We start from the raw sequence: 22,809 nt of genomic DNA, 5'->3' as shown, positions 1-22,809 counted from the left end.
ATACGCGACCAATCCATTGGACTTCGCCATTGAGAACGGGCAATAAAGACTTCTAGACATAATAAGCCTGACCCAGCGGTTCCGTTGTCAACGTGCGTCTGGACGACATTAAACTCTGGTGGTAAACAGTCAATTTTTTATTTCCTTTTCAATAATTAGTTCCAGTAGAGTGCATTTTATGACTGTTAATCTTAAGGAACCTCTATGGTGATTCGTTCGCCTTGGACTGTTTTCGTTGTTGGGCCCAAAGTCCGCAAATTGATACCGGTATTTTTTTTTACTTTCTCCCCCTATACATAGTATATGGAGAAAGTATTATTTTTTAAAAACATTTTCGAGTTTGAGTTTTGAGTGGATATATCCATTTTGGGCCCCCTGGACCCAAAAAGTGGGTTTCTAAGTGATGTTTGTGTGTATGGATGTGTCTGTATGTGTGGATGTGTACAGAGGTACAGACCATACCCGTAGTCCGATTTTGATGAAGTTTGGTCAGTGGAGCCTTGATAAGAAGACCCTCGATAACAAGTCGCCCTTGATAACAAGTGTCATTTTCAAATCCGCATAAAATTATTTTACCCCTAATCACATGTTATTACAAACTTCGATAAGAAATCAACCTTGATAACAAGTCTTATTTTACAATCCACATGAGAGTCTTGTTATCAAGGATCTACGTATGTACTAATCGATGGTATCTCCAGACTTTTTTTCCATTCTTTAAAAATTTAGATTTGTAATGGCGATTTTCCCATATAAACCCATAAATGAATGGAAAATCAGATTTTCTAAAAAAATGGACCGAACGATTTTGATAAAAATTTAGTATGTTACAGTCCTTCTGAAAAAGTGGCACAAATCCCATTTTCGTAAAAATTACAGTTCCAAAGTAATTGTAACTTGCGTTATTTTCCCATATAATCCCAATAACAAAAAATCGGATTTTATAAAAAAAACCCAGTTTTGATTAAAATTCGTGTACCGGTATGTATTGTGTGTCCAAATTATAAACGAAATAGTATTACCTCCGAAATAGTAATTGCTGTAAAAATTACAGTTCAAAAGTTATTGCAACTTTTGTGATTATAAAATATCATTGTTACTCTCATCGCTTACCCATGATAAAGGTTGTCGACAAGCTAATGGGAGAAAGTATGTGTCAGATTGCTGATACCGTTAATTTTTACATACAACAACTTAACTACGTATCGGCGCATCTACGTAACCTAGGAAGTAAAACAAATTTTATCGATACGACTCCAAAATAACTTTATTTTATTATTTTCTTGTCTTGTTCAAAATATTATTACATCCAATAAGAATTGGAATAATATTAGTAATTTAGGCTACAACAAACATTTTATAACGTTTCGTAATAAGAGTTACTTGAAATAAACCCTGATTCGTGCCGTTTGCTAGTCGACAATTTCATTTGAGGTACAAATGGTAGTTTCAAACATTTCTAAATACAGGGTATATCCCGGAACTCTCTACCAAAATTTTAGAGCATTGCTCCTGAGTAAGAAACATATCTAATACCATTTAAACTGTCCGGAAGTCCTAAGTTACTCACACAGCCACCATTTTGTTTTCTTACTTATTAATTTTTCCCGTAAAGAATGGTTAAACATGCGAAATTGAAACTTTGCACAAACATTTATGACAACTAGACAAAGCTAGAAAAAATTAAGAAAAATTTTCAAATTCAGAAAACAAAATGGCGGCCATTTCAAGTTTTGTTTCTTAAATAACTCAAAACCCGTTGGATTTACATAACTGTTATAAGAATAACTATGTTAAGGTAATTTCATTACAAATCGATTGACTTATAGTTTTTATAAGATTGGACGAATATTAAGTGAGATATGGCAGATTTAGTGATACGTGACCGCTTCCAGCATGCGCTGCAACTAACCTCCAGCGGTCACGTATCACTAAATCTGCCATATCTCAGTTAATATTCGTCACAGTTAACAATAAGGTGTCAATCAATTTGTAGTAAAATTACCCTAAAAAGTTATTCTTGTAAAACCAACGGGTTTTGAGTTATTTGTGAAACAATACTTTAAATGGACACCATTTTGTTTTATGAATTTGAAAATTTATCATAATTTTGTTCTAGCTTTTTCTAGTTGTCATAAATGTTTATGCAAAGTTTCAATTTCGTATGTTTAACTGTTATTCATAAAAAATGAATAAGTAAAAAAACAAAATGTTGGCTGTGTGAATAACTAAGGACTTCAGGACAATTTAAATATGGTATTTAGATATGTTTCTTATTCAGTAATGCTCTAAAATTTTGGTAGAGAGTTCCGGGACACCCTGTATATTTAATTTTTCGACGTTAATAAATCACTTTATTTCGTGTCCATCCTTTACGCCTTTATCGTGGTCATTTAAAGCAACCCCTTAAATTGTAGTTAAAACCAGTTCAACCCCATTCTCGACCATTTGTTATACCATTTTTGTGCTTGCAGCTAAATTTCCAATCATTAGAACAAACTTAGTTTACCGACTTGTCCTTACAGAGCAGCAAGATGTTCCATTGTAGCAACTCTAATTAGTGGGTGATGTATAAGAGCGTAAGTAAAACAGTCTGTGATTCATGCAAGGAATTCATGTTATAACTACTCATGAATTTAATGAAGAATCATCAGAATGCAACAACCATCAGCTTATGTGAACAAGCAAACTTACTTATCAAGGCGTTCGTCCTGCGTGCGTAATCAAGAAAGAATCAAGTTGTGGTATTAAGCAAATAATCTCCAATATTAAAAAGTAATATTAAGTGTATTGGTTACTGATCCTTACACAGAACCAGAATAGTTTATTGCCATAATAATAAAAAGTTTAGGGTACAGGGCAAGAGTCACTAAAACTACACAAGTAAAATCAGACGCATTAAAATAAAGATACAAACTTCAAGAGGTACATACTATTTACATTTTAAAAACATAGACCATGCTTAAATTTTCTTAAATAATTTTCGCTCTTGATTGCATTAGGAAGAGAATTGAAAAGACGGATACACATGGACTGGTGTTTATGAAAAGTGGTAAGAGATAGTGGAATACGTAGGTAAAAGTTCCATCTAAGATTGAAGCTGTGGTGAGATGACTCTTGAATATGAAACATTGTTGATTTTTTTTAAGGACAAAGATTCAAAAATAAAAATTGATCAGCATATTATTTCTACGAAAACGGATCTACAAGACACTCAATATTTTAAGTTGAAGATTAATCTGATGGCTCTTTTTTGCAGTATGAATATTTTCTTAGTTTGAAGTTTGATGTTACCCCAAACGGGCACACATTATGTAAGAAAAGGGTAAACAAAACCGTAAAAAGCTGTCAGGAGGACGGTCTGTCTTGATAGCAGGAGAGCCTACGAAGAAGGAAAGCCTATTGTGAATTTTGTCAATATGGCTGGAAAGCTTATATAAATTATAAAATTTTTGTTTGTTTTCCTATACATTTTTTACCTCCCATTAAAATTAACCGTTTCGTAACTCGAGTCTACGCACAGGCCCTGCCTATGTAGACTTTTTCCTTTGTTATAGAAGGTATTTTTTTACATTTTTGTTCGCTTTATTTCTACAGTATAATTTTTTATACGTATATAATTAACGGGAAATAAAATATTATTTCATTTCATTTCAGCTTTAGATTGCTGTTCGGCTACTCCTAAATATGTTACACTAGAAGATGAAACTATATTGAGGTTGTAAACAGGTAATTTAAAAATTCTAATGAATTCTGTCGCATACGAAAGTCTAAAAGTGACGTTTTCTGAGGATTAACATGTAGAAAGTTCTCGGATAGCCATTGGAAAACAAAATTTCGAATTATGTACTGACTGACCTGTAAAAGTTAAACCCATTGTTTTCAAATTTTGGGGTTAGAGTGAAAATTTTGTGCGTTTGTGAGTCGGAAGAGTGACAGACTATGACACCAAGGCAGTGATGTCTAGGGTTCGTGACCCCACAACCGCTACAAAAAATGTCAATACAGTTAATTATTGTACTGTAACCCACCCCTTGCTTAGCTTGTTGCGTTTTACGTACAGGCCTTTTATAACCCACAAGAACAGGCAAATGTGACGTTAAAATTGCCTCCAACGTCTCAATCAAATCCTTTACCCTAATGAATTCCAGAAAATTCACCCATTACATGTAACTTGAACAGCTGTAAATTGAATGGAATACAATTGTGAGTACATTATCATGGTAGGTACACACACAAGCATACGATACGTACATACACTTTCGCACTGTGTACATACAACAATAATTTCTTACGCGCTTCAAAACGAAAGATGCGTCGACCTTGACCTTTAACTATATCTTATTTTTAATTTCAAAACATCACACTTCAAAATACCACTGAGTTGCTATTATCATCTTTAAAATTCATATTAGTTCTTTATTGAGGTTTTATTAGACTTAAAGAGATCAATATATTTTAAAAAATAATTTCAAGCAATGAAAATTTCTACAGGGAAATGCAATTTATTCCCAATTTAAATGATTTGTTAAATTATAAAGATGAAATTTAGTTTACGATTTTTTTGGCGTAATAATAATCATGCATTGTTTATTTAAAAGCAAAAATACGTTGCCTGTATTACTAACCCATGAGAGAAAAGCGAAATAATGAATATATTTTCCAAAATATATGATTTGCACGTTTAACAGCAATGTAATTGTTTTTTTTCATAATTTGATTTGTATACATATTTAATATTTTCTTAAAACATTGTATGTGATTTTTGTTTCATGGGATGTTATTGGTTTAAATTGTAAATTAAATCGTCTGGTGTTTTTTTGCGAATTATGTACATGTATATATATATATATATATATATATATATATATATATATATTTATATGCATGATTACTGCCAACTTACCTAAAACTCCTAGCGCTGTTATTAATATATACACAATTTGTACTCTTTTTAATACAGGGTGATCCAAAAAGAACTGACACATTTTAACATAAATCTGTATTTACAAATACTACATTGTAACATTTACAAATTTCCAAATAGAAAAACTCAAAAAGTGGTTGATGATGTTCAACAAATCTCAATATTTCCACCGTTTAAGGCTCTGCCGGCGTTAAATCAAAATTTAGCACATCACACACCTTTGATGCATTTCTCGGGATGGAATTAACATTGCATGGGTAATTTTGCCGGCAGAGCCTTAAACGGTGGCCATGTTGAGATTTATTGAATGTCACCAAAAACTTTTCGAGTTTTTCTATCTATGCATTTGTAAATGTTACCATGTAGTAAAAATTTTGTAAATAAGAATTCATGTTAAAATGTGTCAGTTTTTTGGACCACCCTGTATTTATTTCTTGCAAGGTAATATTTTAGAGAACATTTTTATACGATGTTTTATCCAATTTCCCATACAGGAAATAAGCTATTAACGTATATAGCTACCACGACCCGGGACCGATTTACTTTTAGTTTTGAGGCCCCAATAGGTCTAAAATACCATCACTTCAAATTTATATACATAGATATATATATATTTATAAATGTGCCCGTTATCACAATAACTCGTGTAAAATTATCCGATTTAGACGGAATTTGGTACAAAGGTGAAAACCTACATTTATTTGGACTAGTTCGCGAACCAGCATGATCGGACTATGGTAATAGGGTGTTAGGGAGTTTGATTCACCTATTTTCACATTCAACAAAACATAAACATTTTCAACTTTTTTCTAAGCCAGTTTGGAGAGGTTGATAAAAGAAATAGATTTGTACATAAAACATTGTAAAAAAATAATGCAAATTTCCTATGTTATTTTAATTTAGAAAAATTAAGTTGTTACGGCGTCCTGATTTATTGAGAAAAGTTTTTTAAATCTTAATAAAACCACACTATCACTGTTGCAGCAAACCTAAGTACTAATTGAACCTATAATTTTACTTAAATAGTGAGTAAATCAAGTTTAATGAGATACGTTTAGTGAAAATTAAAATACGTTTGATGAAAGTTTAATGAAAATCTAATCAGGCCAATAGAGATAAGCTTATTCGCTCGTCTGCAGGTTTACTGCTGCGGGGGTATTATATATCTATATGGTTGATACAAGATAAAAACATTGTGGTAAGGATACTTATGTAGATTTGTATATTATAACTTTTTATATAATTTTGCAATTGTTCTATATAGATTCCCCTAGGAGAATCTTCTTTAAAGATAGCGAAATTTTTTTAAAGATTGCAGCTTTTTTTATCTAGACGAATGGTACTTAATAAAAATAATAACGTGTAAAATCATTACATCTAATTATGCCCATACAACTTTATTTAAGGATACACAATAGCCTGACAAGCATATTTTACCACCCCTTTGAGGAATGCGATTAACCAACATATTGTGTTTTATGTATATGTTTTAAATTATACACGTTAGTTGTTTTGAAATGTGTATACTTTTAATTCTCATTGTATGCAATGGAATAAATAATACATTTGTCATATTTAATGATAGTTTTAATGTATCAGCATTGCTGGTACATGCAGTTGTATGCCATAACCTAAATCTTTACACGATCAGAAGTATTGAACTTAAACATCTGGTTTAAAATGAAACGTAAATAAATAAATTATAAAGTAAGAAAATAACTGTTTATAATTATAATTCAATAATAATTAATATTGTATCGTACAAAAGCTAACTTTAACTAAAGGAATATAACGATTGATTACCTCTATTGTAAGCCATGTAATTTGTGTCACTCCACACTACAATATGAAACTGTAAGGTAAAACAGAAAATAATACAAATATTTACATTATAATATAATAAATGATACACTTAGCATAGTCTTATGAATACAGATAATCACTTAGTGCGATAAAAAATCATTTGTAAAACCTACAGCTATCCGAAGCGACGTCGATGTCACAGAATCGACATTTATGTCAAAATCACTCAAGAATTCAAATATTTCGAAAAATCCGTGTAATTTAATCCTCACCTTCAAATGAAACTTCAAAGATGGTTCTGGAGAACCTAACCTAGGTTAAACATCGTTTTGACATATTGACGTTTGGATTACGAATATGATTCAAATGAAAGACAAAACTGCCAAAAGTGTGTGTGTGGATTGTAATTGTGTAATAGTTGTTATATAAATGTGACTTACCAGGTACCCCACGTGTTGCGAGCAATCAGCTGAGCGGCCAATCAATGCTCGGTGCCGGTACTCGCGCCCGCGACTCGCGCTAAATCGATATGATATGACAGTGGCGCGGCGAGCTACGCCGGACGGTCTGACGCGCAACTAGCGCCAGCAGCACCCCCATCCGCACCCTCCCACCACAGGGACGGGGAAATATCCCTGAGTGTCACCTGGAAAAATACCACACAGCGCCTTGTTTGGCGATCCAGCACGATGATTTTCCAGAAATAGTTTTCACCTTGAGAAATCGTACCCCACCGATTTATATTGGTACATAACGAGCTAAATAATATTTGTAAGTTGAATGCAATAAAAAAATTCAGACAGTAGTTTATACATCAACATATAATTGTATTCATAGTTAAATGTTTCTAAGACAATTAATTGTCTACTGTTGTAAGTACATGAGGACGGGATAAACATACTCCATAGGGATATCCTGGTTTTAGCACAAGTCATAATGGTAAACTTTTACCCTTCCCAGGGATAAATCTTGGTTTCAATCCAAATCCATCTATTACAAAATATATTTTGTAATCTCGTTTCCCTGTGACTCTTCGTATAAGCGATAAAAAGAGGAAATCACCCCCTTACAATTTTACCTGATTTACAACCCACATTTATTTACTAAAATGGTTAGTTCAGAAATTGTTTTACACTTATTGACCTATGGGCTTCTTCTATAAAAACAAAAATAACACACGTTCTCAGGGAAAGTGTTGTTTTCAACTCCGGTAATAACAGGGATATTGCTGACAGATTTATACCAGTATCTTGTGTGTATAAAAGAGAGGATTTGTATTTATTACACTTACTGTAATCAAAACATTATTGAGCTAATTGTTCGAAATAAAAAAAAACAAACTATATAGTTTGTTCAGACGATAAATTAACTTACAACAGTAGTTTTTCTACAAAATTATTAAAATACCCCCGCCACAGCAAACCTGCAGACTAAGCGAATGTCCATTTTAACTGATTGGATTAAAAAAGAACACTCAAAAAGATCGAATAAGAAATAGCTAAAAATACTACGATTGTTAGTTGTAAAATGGGGCACACCTAACAAGCTTAGCCTTCTTCTACCCCTTTTTATAACTAAAAATCGGAATATTTCAGATATTTCTTATTCGATATTTTTGAACTTTGTATCGTTTGATAGGGGATTAGAAATGCTAAATAAAAGTGTTGTTGATATTTTTCCATAAAATCAGCACATTAATAAAATTCAAGTTATAAAAATTTTAATGGCCGCTATTTTGAAATCTTAAGTTGAATCAAGATTAATTTCTATTCTGACCTGGCTCTCTTCTACCTTAACATACATACAAAGTTTTATAAAGATCGGTTGAAAAAATCAAAGATAAACATTTTTGTGAAAAAAATTGCAGATATCTGGTTAACGAAGCAATTTTGGAAAAATGTTATTCTTGATTTTCATTTTGACCCAAGGAATCACTACGTAAATTATGTCCCCACCTTTTCTAAACAGCCTGTAGATACATGATATAAAACTTTTGTGCGTAATATTTTCTTTGGCAAATAATTTTAATTTTGAAATAAAATTAACGGACATTACTAAAAGTACAGTACTGAATACTCCATACAGCAACGACGGCACAGATAAAATGAGTGACGAAAGTACAGTAAAATCACATTAAGTTGTAAAATATTAACAGTATTTTGGCATTCTGATAGAGTAATACAAACTGCGCCTTGCGATCAGAAATGCTTTAAACTATAGTGCGGTCAAACCCACGTTTACCGTTCTTCCCGCCACCTATGAAGCGTAGGTAGTTTATTGAAATTTAATTATTATGAATACTACATTATAATATATTATATAAACGGGGGAAAATGTTGTTAATACATGTTGATACAGCTAATCGATAGCTGTATATTTTACCGTTCACCAATTTTAGATAATGTGTCATGTATTCACATTCGTATTTGTTAACATTCAGAGATCAAGATCATCATATTATTATTTAATTCAGTTCCCTAACGACAGACCTAATTATAGTAATACATTTGTGAACCCCAGCAATGCATGTAGTTTTGGGAATACCTGGTTTGAACAAAACATACTTTAGGGAATATAACCCATTAACCTTGTTATGAAAATCAGGGTCTACCTTGAATGAAATGGGGTAGTAGGTTTCTTTTTTATATGTTGTTTGTAATAGTAGTGAGATGCTAAATCCAAATTTTCGACCTCGGCGACCTTCCGAATCACCTCCAAAAAGCTTAAAAATCAGCGGAATGTCTCACTATTTTTACGTTTGTCAGATTTGACCCTGAAGCATCACTTTTTCATAAAGAACAATCACAATAATTTTTAAAGTACATTAAATTACCTATCATTTAAGACCAAAATGGTTATTACAGGCCTAATATTCTTCAAGATATAACTCAGCAAACAACAGCTAAAATTATCAAACTTTGAACCTGTTTAAAGTATGTCTAACGCTAGGTCTAAAGCATAACTTTCTCATTATTTTTCATTAAAACAACCATTATTACTTTAAAACTACATTAAATCACTCACAATTTAAGACCAAAATGGTGATTATTGGCCTAACACATTGAGAGACATGCCTCTTCAAGGTTCATAACATCTTCTATAAATGCTTGTATATTAAGATTCAAGCTATTCAATTTGGTCAAATCTTATAAAAGAACCACACTAAGAATATAAACAAATTTATTTCATTTCAACAACAGATTTTTTTTATGAAAGAAATCTATTGTAGTTAAAATGTTTATACTATCAAGAGGAATTGATAGAAAGAATTAAGAGGAAACAGTGAAAACAGGTTTTAACTTTGCTGTCGTTCTATCATGTTATATATTACTTCTTTTATGCCAAGTGTTCGCATCTGTACCTGCAGGATATGTTGAAATTAGGAAACAAGATGGATTTCAATAAACACCAGCTATTTACCACAAACCTTCACCATTATGCGTTCTGAAAAGTTCTAGACGGGTGTTTGGACGGACATGACTATTAATACCCGGTTTGAGCAAAACAAACTCACATACAAAATTACCTGTATACTTTCAGTAGTACAGTATAGATGAAGGTGTTTAACGACAAGAGTAAGGACTTTTCCTCTATTTAAGTTCAAATAACAGCTAGTTTTAATTTTATTTTTTACTTTACCAATATTAAAATTGGTTATAAACGGACCATTTATCACATTATTCATGATAGGCCTATAATTGAACAAGAGCTCATAAAACCCATTGCGGAGCGGGCGTCCAGGCGAAGGAGAGGGTCTCTTTAGCACTGACCGGGCGCAGTTCGTATGGAGATTGCGCGTCACCCCGGTCACCCCTCACATCCACTGATCGCGGAGCGCAGTTGGCATACACTCCTGATTGTAACGTCGCGTCGTTGTCCTTGCATCAATCAATAAGTGCACAATTGTGTCTGAATTGCTGCTTACTGCTTATTGCTGCATATTATTTTTTTATTCAAGCTATTGTGATTTTAATCTTCAATTCCCAAATAGTTTATTTTCATATATCGTATGTCTTCAATTGGATGAAGTTTTGCACAATACATAATACAATATATACTCGACTAATAAACGAATCTGTGTATTTTAGATAGGCCTGTAACCTAAGATGGGATCCGAACCACTGGGTAAAAGTTATCAAATATATAAAAGGCATCGATGAGTGGCGGGATTCGAACCCGTGCCTTCAAAGCAGAAGACCCGAGCTCTATACACTAAACAAGGAGCGCATTATCAATAGTTAAAATCGTGGAGCTGAAAATGGGTCCGGTATATTTCACAATGTCTAACAAGCTCTTAACTAATATTTGTTATATAGTAATTAAGGGCTATCTTTACTATATTAATACTCAAAATAAGTGGTAAAGGTATACGTGAAACAAAAACCACATGTTTTGTGTGTTATAACAGTTGGTATAATACTTGTATGTACATTTTCTAATAATGACAAATTATTTACATTTTTAAACGGTCAAACGCGAAAACTGGTTGCATAAAGTTTGTTTAATCAATTACATATTTATGATTACGATTTGTTCTCATGGGTGAATATTTTAAGTACCATATTTTATTGTTATAGAAAAACACAAAGTAATATAAACTAAATCAACAGAAAAATATTTCACCATTATTTATCGTAAGGATACCGGATAAGTTTGTATAAATAATAATAGATAAATTTGTAATGTCCGGTGGAACTTATAATTTACTGTTATCGTATTTTTTATGCATATATTTTTTACAGATAACATATATATAGTTATTATAAAGTTCAAACTTGACCTAATTGAATTATGTAGGTAGATGTTACCTGAATATATTTGTTATCATTGGTATTTAATTCGTGGAAAAAATAATATTTTCAAACTGTACTGTTTTACTATTGCTGACATCATGCAGCTTTTGGGTTTCTAGTTCGCATACAAAATAATTTGAGAAACGAAAGGAAAAAATTAAACCTCCTCCCATTCGTTTGCGCGTGGTGTTATTTGTTAATTTTCTTTTGAATTAATTAAAGTCTATAAATAGGTGAAAAAATATGGTTTTTTTCTAGAATTAAATGACATTCCGACCCTTACAAGTTTATACATCGTTTCATCTTCTATAGATACCCCAACAGATTCGTATCCACGTTGTGGTACAAGATATTAAACTTAGTTGGCCATAAAAACATCAATATAATTGTTACAATGGAAACAAATGATCTTATGTTTTCAAAAGCACATTCATTGTTCTATGAGGTACCTTCACATAACAGAAGCATGTGATCTTTCCAGAGGGATTCAAGTTTACAGCTCCTGTAGTAGCATTAAAGGATGTTCATTGTCATCTGTTTCTAACGCTAGTATATACCTCTAAACTATATCTATCTAAGACTCTATCTAAGGTGTAGTGCATGTTATAATGCATAAAAGTGTATGAAACTAAGGTATAGTATAACTTCATATCATGTATAGACAAGTGAGAATCTAAGGTGTAGTAAAAGTTCACATCGTGCATAAACGTGTATGAAACTAAGGAGTACTGTAGTACTTGTTTATTATTACGCATAAGAATCTAGAATGTAAACACGCAAAAAACTGGTTGTAATATCTCAATCTGGAAAAAGTTTTATCAAAACCAAGCACGAGTTTCATAATGCATTGTAGTAAAATGCCTAAAAAGCAAAAACCTTAGAATTGCAAAAATCTACTAAAATGAGTTCTTGAACGATCTGCTTCTAACTAAGATATCAAATTAAAGCTCAAACTTAATCTTTGACTAAAGCTCATTCTGCAATTGTTTATACTCCATTACTACCTAATAATTATATACAACTGACACGTTTTGACACAATACATAATGAATATGAGTCAGAAGTCATAACCCAGGTAGGAACGTTAAAGTGTCATAAACCAAGTCAATTTGAGATATTTTCGTACGTTGCGAAACGTGGCATTACCGTGGTTTATTCTGCTTGACATTATAGGTTGGTGCAACTGGAATTGGTTTCCAAAATTACTTGATTTATGGTTATGACTCAAAGTATGAAATGGAAATCTAAAATACTCTTGTTATTTTCCCTGCGGTTTTACTAGTTACGGTTATAGCATCAGCGTATTAATAAGGGTTATTCGTTTACTAGTTTTACGGGGTGTGCACAAAACATTTGTCATTAATTTCCATGACTTTCCATGACTATCCATGACCATTTACCATTGATTTCCATGAATCACGAACTTTACAGTATAATATAACATACACACACGAATAAAGTATTAGGCAGTAGCCTAAACACATTATTTTGCAGAAAATACTGAAATATGTAATAACAGATAACAACTGAGTACAATAGGTACAACAATGAACTAAAACAAACTCAAAACTCATAAAATAATACAACTGTAATAAATTGAATCGTCAAACATTTGTGAAAAATCCTGACAAATGCTACAATAGTTACGGCCGACTAGAGCATTGAATAGTCCCCTCAAATCCATCCATCATTGGGGATTTCCATGACTTTCCATGACTTCTTGCCTATTACCATGACTTTCAATGATCAAATTTTTTCCATGACTATCCCTGACTTTCCAGAATGTGGGCAACCTCATTTTACTCGTCACACAATTTATTCTAACCGAGTAATCTTGGTGAGATATTGGTCCACGACGATTTCCCTTTTCGATATGTACGCAGAAAAGATTATTTCGATAAAAAGTTTAAAAATGTAGATTATGTTAAGAATAAATTAATCAAATACGGAAGGATATTTTATATGTAAAAAGTATGTGTAACCAACGCCTACTCAGAAACATTTTTAATGCGATGATAAATTCAAAATTGAAATATGGTTTAGCTATCTATGGAGGAGCTTACTCAATCAATTAAACCATTAATTTTCTCGCAAAAACCTTTGTTAGGATAATTAATAACAAATGTAGAACAGAACATGCAGCACCACTCTTTGAAAAGTTCGAAATTTTGACTTTGAGAAATCTATAGGCTATATGTATAAAGTTTTTCGAATATTTTAAAAGTAGAGATGAGGATGAAACTATGTTTGAAAAGAGGATAACATTAAGAAATAGGTATAACGCAATAGTTCCAAAACCAAATTTAACAGCTTTAAAAATTGTATTTATACCTTGCACCTAAAATGTTCAATGCTCTACCTTTCAACCTCAAATCCATTTCGGAAGCATATTTTTCTCGGCAGGCCTTATTCGTTTCGTTTGGAAAATGCTGACATATACTTTTATGGTATCTAGTACGTATATTATAGAAGTGACTTATACAATAAGTAATATAAGTGATTTTTTACTCTGTTTTGTATCTTTTTTGTTTCGTTTTGTACTTTGTGCTGAAGAAGATCACTGTGTAGAACTCACACTCACTGTAAATTATAACAAAGTGACATAAGTGACCGGACAAACCGCCTCTTCGATATTTAAGAACTTAAGAATGTGTATTAAATCCACTGACATAGGTTTTAATCTACAGTTCCTATTGTTTCTTGTGTGTACTGTATCTCTGTGTTTGTACATTGTATAAAAAAAGGAACAATAAAGATTTATAAAAAATATTTTCATGTTCGTCTAAGTTAATTGCTTGAATTAAATTCTAAAATCGGTCCGACATGACCCCGTCGGTAAATGTGGGGAGTGGGATACGCGTGAACTTGGCCCACAATAATGAGCACAAATCATAAAAACAAATCCATAACTTAGCTTAATTTATGCTTCTCATAGGTATATATAAACAAATTTATGCTCAACAATTACATACTAAAACATGAAAAAAAAAACTTTGGCAGTGCTAACTTCACGTTCATTCCGCCAACAAAGGATTTAACAATGTATTATACATAGAAATGTATAGCCACCGGTGATGACGTCATCCGCCCACCACATTGAGGGCCTGGTGTAACCCATTAAAAAGTTATAGGGGGTCTCCAGACTTTTTATTAACCCTGTATAAATTTTAACGATCTGTGTTTTGACTTTTGGAGGACCCCAAAACACAAAGACAGTGGTCCTGCACCTAGTTCTTACCATGCCACCTACGGTACTGTAATAACTTTTTTCAATAGGAAATTAGCTAAAATGGGGGATATCTTAGTTAATATTGATGTTAGGACACAATAACATGGCACCTTTTTCTTGTCTAGAGACCTCAGAACGAGAAGTTGTAATGGTCCCGTGCCTAGGCCCTACCGCACCACGAATGATAATATCTTCTTTCTTCATTTTCTAAAGTCGAAATATAAAAACAAAAATTTTAAATTCAAGAAGGCCTACAAAAAGGAATATTTTATTTTGCTTCTGTTAAAAACTTGTCCATTTTCCGTTGATTACCAAGTTCTTTCGTTGGTCGGAGGGATGTACAAGTATGTACATTTTATCTGGTTATATTTGTTATGTGTGTTGATAGATTATTATTATGATAGTAATAGTTTAGCCTACTAAGCCAAATACATATATTTTGTAAGTTTTGAAAGGTAGAGGTATTAGATAATGGCGGTATCGGCGGTAATTGTTTAAAGTCGGCCGGCGCGCGCCCGTGCTGTGATGACGTCATCACGATCGACAGTTTTTCCTCATTTACTCAGGTGTTTTTAGAGGACAAATTATATATAAAAATTGTATATTGTTGTAGTAAAAAATGAGCACTAAATCGTGATACTGTTTTCAATCGATTTACTAAATGTGTCGGGGCGGATGACGTCATCACCTGTGGCAGTTTTTCCTAATTTACTAAGGTGTTTTTAGAGCACAAATTAAAAACACTATATATTGTAGCACAAAATGGGCACTAAATGTTTATGTATCGTTGTTAGATCCTTTGGTGGCGGGCTGAACGTGAATTTATCCCCACCAACAGTTTTTTTTCATTTTGTATGTTATTGTTGAGCACATTTTTATAAATACCTTTGAGGAGCACAAATTAAGCACTAAATTATGGATTTGTTTTTATAATTTTTGCTCATTATGGTGGGACCAACTTCACACAAGTTCAAGGGAGTCGTTACGGTCCACCCCAATGGGATTTGACTGCTTGATTTTCTGCCCTTAAAAAATATGTGTATTTTTACAGCAGATTAGGCATATAAAACAAAAAAAACTACAAACTTGTAATGTTTCAACATTGCATAAAAATTCATTGTTTATGCTTTAAGTGAATAATCGGAAATTATTACAAACAATAATTTCCTTGCCACTAAGTGTTTTAAGACTGTACATTTTAAATAATTATGTTAATCACGTTTATATAGTTAAAAAAAAAACTAATATAATGCTATTGTTCATTTTGTTGAAAACTTTTGTTTGAAAAACTAAACATTAAATTTCGTTTGCAAAAAAGATATACAACTTTTAAAAAGCAATTTTTACTGTAAATTTAGAAGGCGATTTGTTGAACTGTAAAATGAATAATTTTTTATGTGTCTATCAAAGTCGAAAGAAAAACTAGTTTAATATGAAACTTCACTTATTCCACACAAAGACTAAAATACAAATTAAATCTTTTCCCAGTTTCCCTTTAATTATATTTATTTGCTATTATATTTATAGCAATAAGCAGCTCAAACTTTGGCGTCGTCGTGGACGTACCCATGATGGACAATGTCTTGCCAACTTCAAATTCGGCAAACGAGCAATACTAAACAAATACATGTTGTTCATAATCTTCATGAACAATTATCAATTACTCCGTTCACTAAAACGTTGTTTATTACGTTTATTAATTGCATTATACATACCGTACTCGAATTAATTTAAACTTCATACGGCCTATTTCCGGTTGATTACGGGAAATCAACGATTCAACGCAAACTTAGCTTGAATTTTGATTAGTTCAGTTTTCATTTGGAGTGAGGGACAGTAGTTAGCAGATTAAATTTTGGGACATCAGCTGTTTTGTAAACTAATTAAAGTGAAAAATTCCACTTTGTATGACAAATACAGAAAACACATTTTTTAAATTAATTTTAATTATTATTTACAATGCAGCTAAAAAAAAAATAGGAAAAACTTATAAAGAAAATAACGATACATACAACTGGTTGAAATTTGAGTTAGAAGTGCACAAAGTAACATATTACAAACTACAGTAATATGATATTATTACTTATACAAATACGTTAATTATTATTTATTTACTAACACATTACGTTTAATACTATTTAATACTTTGTATTTGTACAGTATGAAAATTGCGTTTGTGCCATATACAATAAATTATTAGAAGACCACTTCACGTTAGACGATTTTTCACGTGTTCCATAATCTAATAGTTTGCACAGTATTGCTTTCTCGTTCGGGAACAAGCCTTGCATGTTCGTCGACATTACATTGGAGAACGACAGACGATGTAGGGCCTAGGGCCGTCATCTGTTGAACTTATTGCTGATTCCGTCTCGACTAGCAATAATATCTAAGAGATAACTACGATATGGATGGTTCTCTTTTGGCAGCGTGTCAAAAATTACTTAGGACGATTATTGTATAAAGTAAATAAAAACGATTGCGATATGTTAATAGTATAAATAACTAGGGCCGAAAGTGACTCTTTTCGACACGACCACGAGCAGGCCGCGAGAAACTGAGGTTCGAAATTGAGCAAGGGTTGAAAAGACACTTTCCGATCGTGTGAGAAAATATAATCCATTACACTGCGATTCTTTGCACTAATTACTAGCAAATATTACATTTCGTATATTTCTGCAAATTTCCCATATAGGAAATAAGCTATTACTGTATGTGCTATAACTGTATGTGGCACGGTACCTAGACCCGGGACCGATTTACTTTTTCATTTTGATGTCTCCAAAGGTAAAAAACACCATTCGCTCAAATGTTTTATGTAACTTGCGTATATACAGGGTGATTTGTACTCAGTGTGACAAAATTTTTTTGGTGTAAGTACTAAGTAAATGAAGTGTGATGATGCATATCAAATGTTCCAAGTCTAAAAATTAGCTTCCCAACAAATTATTTTATGTTTTTCAAAAGTAACCATGTTTTTAAACTTAATACAGCGATTTCTCAATTACCTGTATATGGATTTGAGTAGATAATGTAATTTTCGTGTTCTACATTAAATTTTGAACAAGAATAATGGAAAATGACGGAGGATCAGTTGTAAAAACTCCATTGTAAATAGATTCAAAGAAAAAAATTAAGATAGTTGATAAAATTTAAAAAAAAAATGGTCAATTGCATTTTTCACACCCTGTATACAAGAAAGTGTCGGAATATGTTAAAAACTGCGCCATTTTATAAGCTTTCCAACCATATGCCACACTATTGAGGATTAGATATTTTTTTGTTTGTTTTAGTGGTTTGAATACCAGAAAACAGGGAACGTTTTTACTGTTTTTACTGTTCAAGCTGAATCAAAAATACAACTTTTGCTTAATACATTCCGACTTTCTATGTTTTAAATGTTAAAGACACCATGCTTTGTAGTCTTCAAACCATTAAAGCGTACATAAGCAGACATAAACCTCAATAGTGTAGCATATCGTTGGAAAGCTTATAAAATGGCGCAGTTTTTAACATATTCCAACACTTTCTTGTATACAGGGTGTGAAAAACGCAATAGACCATTGTTTTTAAAATGTTTATCAAACATCTTAATTTTTATCTTTGAATCTATTTACAATGGAGTTTTTACAAATGATCCTCCGTCATTTTCTATTATTCTTGTTCAAAATTTAATGTAGAACACGAAAATTACATTATCTACTCAAATCCATATACATGTAATTGAGAAATCGCTGTATTAAGTTTAAAAACATGGTTATTTTTTAAAAACATAAACTAATTTGTTGAGAAGCTAATTTTTAGACTTGGAACATTTGATATGCATAATCACACTTAATTTAATTAGTACTTACACCAAAAAAAATTTTGTCACACTGAGTACAAATCACCCTGTATTTGACATTTCGCATGAATGTGTAGGGCTGGTTAAACCCGAATGAGTTTGCGAACCAGAATGATCGGGTCATGGGAACAAGGTGTTATAGAGCTTTGAAATGTTTCAAACTTTTTTATTTTTTTTTATTTTTACCCATAAACGTGTAAATTCCCAGTTTTGATTACATCGATCGTGCAGAGCTCAAAACAATTAATGTTGTACACGAAAGCTTTATTGTACGATTAAAGGTTATGAAGAAAATATAAATAAACTTACATTTAAAATTCCTATATTGTATGGAGAAAAGTCAACTACTGTAGTTTGCTTGTTTGTGGATATATTTTAATAAAATTTGGCAAATGTATTTATTTCATACTATACTATTAAGTTAAAATAAATACATATTTCCTCCCCTGTAGCAGCAAAGCCTAGATACTTGTTAAATATAATGCTATTAAAATAGGAAATAAATCCGACATGTTTAAGGAAACGTTATGGTACAAATCTAATTAGAAAAATGGAAATTCTCTTAGTCTGCAGATTACTACGTGCTTTCCTGCCCTCCCGCAGCAGCAAACCTAGGCACTCGTTAAACCTAATGTTATTTAAATAGATTTAAGTGAAAATCAAATCAGGCAAATGAAAATTCGCTTTCTCTGCAGGTTTGATGTGGCGGGGGTATTTTACCTTTGTTAATGAGTCACTAAAATGGCTTCTAACTAGTTTTGCTAACATACGAAAAAGTGTTACCGTTATCTACGTATACGACGGAGGTCAGCATAAAAATTAACTCCAACTTTAATTAACCGAAATATTAGATTTTAATTGCTTTGCATAGATAGTATTGAAATATAAAATAAGATACCTTTATGAACATAAAAATATGAATGATACTATATTACTTTTATTAACTGGGACTACTGTATTTTCTTCGACAAACTCAGCGAACGAATTTTAAAATCTGAAAAATGTTAAGATGATGTCCTCAACTCTAGCTGGTCTACTAAAGCTTCTATAGAGTCGTAATGATTGTAATGAAAAGACAGTTCTCGATCATGTATGGAGAAAAAGAGCATAATGCTATACATCCAACTACAACTAATAAAAGAACGAGCAATGTAAGGTGTTTGTGGTGTTACTTATCGTTGCTGGGATTTTTACATCTGAGTCTTTAAGTCGGGATAATATATACGGGATAATATATTATACAGTACTGTATAGTAGGTTATTGAGAATGTATTGGATTTCCCGCAACGAAATACATATATAATGTATAATTTGCCAATTAAAATACTTGGAATTTGAATAAATTATAGTTCACATTTAGTCATACATACTTCATGGATACTTCTTCAGTGGTGTCACTGTTCTTTATTTTACTATTCTTCTTCTCTCCATATTCGGAACCCCTAATCGTATTGCTTACTTCTAATGCTTTATCTTATTTCTTTTCTTTTATTTATTTATCTTTATTTATGTGATACTTTACTCTTAATTCTTGAATCCTTACTTCGTGCACAAAAATAACTTCTATCCCTCCACTTGACTCCGTTCTTATTCCTCCTAACAACTCCCTACTTCCTCGCTACCATACTTTATTCTTTACATACTACTCCCTACAGGATACTATCTCCTACTCAGATTTTCTCTCTACTCTTTACTTAAATTCCTTAAACACTTGTCATACTTCTACCTAAATTTTGTTCACGGCCGATTTTATAAATATTAAGTCCACACCTTGACTCTTTCGCACTAAAATATTTCATCTGTGTTCGGAATCTCTACAAGTAGTGCCAAATACACATCAAATTTTATTCCCTCGTCTTACTCTTATCCCTTACTACTGAACTCTAACCTTGATCTCTTTTTCGAACATACGTAGAATTACTAAACAACGCCCTGCCTCTTTTAACTTAATACCTTAACCCTTCTTTCCTATTTTCATCTTACCCTATTCACCCTTTGCTTATTCCCTACACCTTCCTGCTCAAGGCAACATCCCTACCCTTTAGTCCTTTATTAGACTTTTGCTTACTCATTTATACTCTAAACTCTCTATTCTTTACCCACTTCACATATACTTGTAACTCCTCACACGTCTCTACTGTTTACTCCTACTCATACACCTTCCTAAAACTCCCTATACCTACTCTTACTCCGGTCCCTTCCATGTATTTCCTTCACCAACCCTTAGTTTTATTTCTTTATACTTTTCCTTACCCTCCTTCCTCCTACTCCTCCCCTCAAGTCTTACTGATACTCCTACACCATACTCAATTCCTTCCTAAAACTCCCTACACCTACTCTTACTCCGGTCCCTTCCACCTACTTCCTTCTCCAACCCTTAGTTTTATTCCTTTATACTTGTTCCTACCCTCCTTCCGCCTGCCCTTCCCTCGACTCTCACTCCTACTACATCCCTCCTACCCCTCTTATCTGTACTCGTTACTCACCCTTCCGACAAAGTACACACCAGTCCATGCAAGGCCATGGCTTGTCGCACTACACTTCTTTTCACCCACCACCTAGACAACTTGGACCTCATCGCACTTCGCGAAAACTGAACCCATTGTATCTGACCGAGAGCTATCCAACAGACTCAACACTTATAAAATACACTGAAGACTAGCTAGGTCCAGATATGGGAGGTTATCTACTCTAGATAAAAACAACTCGTGGCTTTTTCTTCTCCCTATATACGTCTCATTGTTGTAGGTCTAATGACCTTATCACAAGGCTGGCCAAAATGATTCTATATATCGTCGAGAGTTTGTCTATAGACTAAGCTCCGTTTGGTAAAACTAACACGACTTTGACGAGGAAAACTAATAAATAGGTTAAATACCTTTTCTTTCACGTCATCAATCCTAGTTTTTTTTTCAGGATGACTATAGTTTCGGTTTCGTGGCTTGCTGCCCCATTGTCAAATTAAGTGTCTTCGTTAATTGTTGTTAAAACACAAGTCGTCACTTCACACGACTTGTGTTTTAACGTTTTAACAACAATCAATGAAGACGTATGATTTGACAATGGGGCAGCAAGCCTCATTGCCTAATTAATTAGTAGTCCAAATCCAGGAGGAAAACATGGATAAATTTGGTGAGGACCACAAAAAACCAAATATATACTTAACATTTATTTTAAAAAACTTTGGTAACTATTGATGAGATATAACTGCAGATCTGGTTATACAATGTAATTATATAACAGCTGTGTAAAATGATGATGAATTAGACATTGGAGGTTTCGAGTGGATTTATTGCTTGGAGCTCAATTACATAAGTTACTAATTTATTGATCAAAATCAAACTATATATTCACTACTTATATAGTTACTAAGTTATACGTCGGTATTCTACGCCTGACAGCCCCTAGTGTAAATAAAGTTACTGTAGACTCCAAACTGACTAAGCCTGTTAACTATGGTCATCTGCTTAACCATAAGGCCTTACAGTCTCGGATATCCCAATGCTCGTGTCGTAATACTTCGGCCAGAAATCCTCGGATGTGGCCTGCGGTCCAACTCTGTACCTGCTCAATAGTAACATTTCGTCCCAAAAATATTTGACAGTTCCTCACTAACTATTTGGGAGGAACCCCTAATTTTTCATCGGGCCGAAATGTTACTCCATTAGCTTATTCAATCAACAGTAAAAGCGAGTAGGGCGAAGTGTTACTGTTTTGTAAGAAATTTGAGTTTGGCTGAAATGTTACTACACCCCAATAATATGAGAGTAACTCTCTGTTCATCACTTATAGAATTCTGGGGAAAACATCGCATAACGGATGTTATTAAATGGCAATAACACAAGGGTCACGACACATTCTGATAAACATTTTGGACAGTTTTCGTTAAAAGACTTCATTAGTGCATTATTTTCTCGTACAAATCCAAAAAAAACAAACACCTTCTACGTGCAATTAACCTATATAAAATGGTTTTTGGGAAATTTTCAAATGCAAAGGGGGGTCGTGTTATACCTCATTTTAAAGGTCCTCGAGTCCTAAGCATTTTAGTAAAAAAATTTTATATTATTTTCATCCCTATTTACAGGGTGTTCAAAACGTACAAAAATAGACCTTTCAACTACTTTTCACTGCAAAGAGGTGGAATTTCGTGGGGAGTTCAAATTTTGAAACACTTTATTTGCTAAATGAGCTTTTAAAAAACTCTGGTTTC

The 22,809-nt window shown here is 32.7% G+C and overlaps 1 protein-coding gene across 2 annotated transcripts in view; it reads right to left on the bottom strand.

The window, feature by feature from the left end:
• Positions 1–22,809, bottom strand: part of LOC128998443 (solute carrier family 41 member 1) — an 82,337-nt gene that overhangs the window by 40,507 nt on the left and 19,021 nt on the right. The window contains exon 1 of one of the 2 annotated variants that reach the window (XM_054424568.1): positions 21,083–21,181. The exons of the other annotated variant lie outside the window; for it this stretch is intronic. Within the exon in view, the coding sequence (XP_054280543.1) occupies positions 21,083–21,174 (92 nt within the window). The 5' untranslated portion in view covers positions 21,175–21,181. Of the gene's footprint in view, positions 1–21,082; positions 21,182–22,809 lie in introns of those variants that run through there. 2 annotated transcript variants of the gene reach the window in all.

This window comes from Macrosteles quadrilineatus, unplaced genomic scaffold (assembly GCF_028750875.1).
Source record: "Macrosteles quadrilineatus isolate MER2022 unplaced genomic scaffold, UCM_ALF_1.0 Scaffold_7__1_contigs__length_78375512, whole genome shotgun sequence".
Lineage (NCBI taxonomy): Eukaryota > Metazoa > Arthropoda > Insecta > Hemiptera > Cicadellidae > Macrosteles > Macrosteles quadrilineatus.
The sequence above is the reverse complement of the archived record's forward strand: the minus strand, read 5'-3'. Positions and strand labels throughout refer to the sequence as shown.